Here is a 3,652-nt window from a genome sequence, read left to right on the forward strand (position 1 = left end):
GGAAGGGGAAGGGGAAGCAAAAGAAAAGAAAAACTAAGCCTTCAGGCCATTGCTTCTCTCTCCCTCTGCGGGTCATCCCCCTTGGCAACCTCCCACCCCCGCCCCTGTCCACAATGGTGCAAGGTTACAGTGGAAAGTGCCTCAGCTGGAACAGTCTCAGAACGTGACTCGGGGCAGCGACAATCTTATCAGGAGCTTTTCTGTTTGGGATCAGGGAAACGGGTGACTTTCCAAGAGTCCGATAAGGCAGGACCCAAGTTGTATATAAGGGGCAGCTCATGCTGCTGCTCTGTACCTTCCTCCCGTCTTGCTTCTCCCTGGAGTTGGGACCCGGGAAGAACCATGAAGTGGCTGCTGCTGCTGGGTCTGGTGGCGCTCTCTGAGTGCATCATCTACAAGTGAGTCCGGGTGGCATGGGTGTGAAGACGCCTGCCTCCCACATCACCCTTCTTTACTCCTGTGTCTTCCTTCTTCCCTTTTTTTCCTCTCTCTCTTCGGCTGTCTCCATCCCCCTTTTCTGCTTCTCTCTCCAACCTTTGGGAGGCAGCTCTGCAGATGTGGTTAAAACTCGGGCCCAGCCCGAGTCTGGTTCCCAGCTCCAGCCCTAGTCAACTTAACTTCTTTGCATTATTGCGCAAACATGGAAACCCCTCCCTTCCTTCCATCTTCCTCTCTTAGACCAGCTGGTTAAGAGTCCAGCCTGGGTTTGGTTCCAGCTCCACCACTAGGCAGCTGAACTTCTTTGCATTATTGCACAGAAGTGGGAGCGTCTCCCTTCCTTCCTTCTTCCTCTCTTAGACCAGCTTCCCTTCCCTTCTGGGGCTGCCACAGCACCCGGTGAGCAGAATCCTTGCCTAATTCCTCTTCCTCCTCCAAACCACAGGGTCCCCCTCGTCAGAAAGAAGTCCTTGAGGCGCAACCTGTCCGAGCATGGCCTGCTGAAGGACTTCCTGAAGACGCACAACCTCAACCCAGCCAGCAAGTACTTCCCCCAGGCGGAAGCGCCCACCCTGATAGACGAACAGCCCCTGGAGAACTACCTGGATGTGAGTGTGTAGGCAAGCGGCGGGGCCGGCTCTGAGGACTTGGACGGCAGGAAAGAGAGTTTCCCTGGGGTCTTGGAGGATGGGCCGGGGCTCTGAGGCTCCAGGCAGTGACCCAGGGTCTGCCCCTAGGTGTCAGTGACCCCGGGCAGGCAGGAAAGTTCACAGAGCTGTTGCTTCTTGTTCATTCATTCATTCCTTCACTCGTTCATGCAATGTTCATTTCTTCTGAGCGCCTCGTTATATGTCAGGGCCACTGTGGGGCTCAGGAGGAAACAGCAGTGAGCAAAGTCATAGCCAAGGAGAGAAAGACAGTAATCAAGGAGTCTTGCAAACCAATGAAAAGAACAGGCAGCAGGAGAACCACAGAGTGAAGGTGTCACACTGCGAGACTCTGCCACTCGGGCAGGGAGCCTCCGTGGAGCCATGCAGGAAGAGCGGGAATTTCCAAGAGAAGAAGACAGAACTCCGCACAGCCTGATCACTTGTGCCGAACCCTGTGCAGGCGGGAGCACAGGGCATTTGAAGGAGAGCCCAGAGGGAGGGAAGAAGGCTGCTGCAGACTGCCGCCCGAGGAGCCGAGGGGTGGACGGAGAGAGGCTCCATCCTAACTGCCACTGATTTATCTCAAACAGGGGGTGACAAAACCAGATCCGAGTTTCAGAAAGATCACTCTGACTTTATTATTTGAGACCCCACAGCAAACACCCTGCCTTCCCACAGATATCGTATGTCCCCTCTGTGCCTGGCACAGGGCAGAGGGCATAGAGCAGTGATGCCTGTGGTTCAGAGATTGGCCTCCGCCATCCAGCAGACCTGGTGCAAATGTGGGTTCTAGCGCCTCTAAGTCACAGGACCTTGGCCAAGACATTTAAATCCTCTGAGCCTGTTTCTTGGTCTGGAAAACAAAAACACTAATATCTACCAACAGAGGTTGTTGCCAGGAATTCACGCAATCATGTTTTCTGGAGTGCTTAGCATGGGGTCTGGCAGGCCCTTGGTAAGAGGCTTAGTTAGTGCATTTATTTAGTTAACAAATATTTAGCAAATATTGGCACCTCTCTATGGGCCAGAGGCTATGCAAGTTGCCAAAACGATGGTGAATAAGCAAAGTTCCTGGAGCTTATATTCTACAGGGGATGACAGATAAGCAAGCCTGGAAGATAATTTCAGGTACTGATGAGGGCCAAGACAAATTAAGTAATTGGAGTATGAGGAAAAAGAAGATCGAGAGGGGGCAAATTTAGATAAAGCGGTCACAGTAGGACTGTTGGCAGAGGGGACATTTGACTAGAGACCCGAATGATTGATTTTTGAAAAAAAGATCAGACAAAGAAAGATCTAGAATAAACATTTCCTAGCACAAGGAATAGCCAATGCAAAGGCCCTAGGGCAGGAGTGACTAGTCATCGCCAAGGAGCAGCAAGCAGACCAGTGTGGCGGGAACAGAGCCGGCAAGCTGGGGAAATGCTGCCACTCAGAAGAAAAATACTGGTTGGTTGGCTGAGGTGGGTGGATCACTTGAGGTCAGGAGTTCAAGATCAGCCTGGAAACATGGTGAAACCCCGTCACTACTACAAATACAAAAATTAGCTGGGCGTGATGGCACACACCTGTCATCCCAGCTACTTGGGAGGCTGAGGCAGGAGAATTACTGGAACCCAGGAGGCAGAGGCTGCAGTGAGCCGAGATCGTGCCACTGCACTCCAGTCTGGACAACAGAGCGAGATTTGCCTCAGAAAAAAAGAAGAAGAAAAATACTGGCAGTGCCCTTTCTTGCAACCTGCTCACACATCTAGATGTAGAAATAAGAAAACCAGCCAGGTTTCCATCTTTAGGTGGCTTGCTTAGCTTCTGATAAACAATTTAAGGCACAAGCACTTAAGCTGTCACTTGCCCGGTGCTAGAAGATTCCACCCCCATCCTCTGAGAACATGTGCTGTAAGGATGGGAAGACTGTGACAGACAAGACAACGGCTGAAGAGGGAGCAGCAGATTGTTACGTGCTTGTGGTGCTTAGGAGAGAGCAGAGGGTAAATTGGGGGAGCAATCAGGGAAGACTTCAAGGAGGAAGGGACGCCAGGGCTGGGCTTTGAAGGATGAAGGCAGTGGCTGGGAAGAGAAAGACAAGAACTGTGAGGAAGGAAGGAAAAGGTAGAGAGGGCAACCGAGGAGGTGACCCAGAGAGAGCTCTTAGGGAGGCCCTGACAGAGAGACCTCGGTCCATGAACTGCCCTGTCCCGGCCTCGGCAGGTGGAGTACTTCGGCACTATCGGCATCGGAACCCCTGCCCAGGATTTCACCGTGATCTTTGACACTGGCTCCTCCAACCTATGGGTGCCCTCAGTCTACTGCTCCAGTCTTGCGTGCAGTAAGTTCCCAGCCTGCCCCACCCCACTCTCGCTCCCCAGCACCAGCTGACCCTGGGGAACCCTGGACACCCGTGGGCTTCAGAGAGCTCCAACCTCAAGCCTGCTGGAGCCACTCGACAGGCATTTACTGAGCACCTACTACGTGCCAAGCACTGGGCGCAGGTGCTCCACGGGGTAAAGGGATGAGTGATATGATCCCTGCGGTCAAAGATTTCCCAGTCTGTGGGGAGAGAGAAG

At 52.9% G+C, this 3,652-nt stretch overlaps 1 protein-coding gene across 1 annotated transcript in view; it reads left to right on the top strand.

Annotated features, from left to right (window-relative positions):
- Positions 1–163: 163 nt before the first annotated feature.
- The window catches only part of LOC105538290 (pepsin A-1-like), an 11,025-nt gene continuing 7,536 nt past the window's right edge, over positions 164–3,652 (top strand). The window contains exons 1-3 of the mRNA XM_011978102.1: positions 164–398; positions 884–1,046; positions 3,297–3,418. Of these exons, the coding sequence (XP_011833492.1) occupies positions 343–398; positions 884–1,046; positions 3,297–3,418 (341 nt within the window). The 5' untranslated portion in view covers positions 164–342. The remainder of the gene's footprint in view (positions 399–883; positions 1,047–3,296; positions 3,419–3,652) is intronic.

The sequence above is a fragment of the Mandrillus leucophaeus genome, unplaced genomic scaffold (assembly GCF_000951045.1).
Source record: "Mandrillus leucophaeus isolate KB7577 unplaced genomic scaffold, Mleu.le_1.0 Scaffold1897, whole genome shotgun sequence".
In the NCBI taxonomy this organism is placed as follows: Eukaryota; Metazoa; Chordata; class Mammalia; order Primates; family Cercopithecidae; genus Mandrillus; species Mandrillus leucophaeus.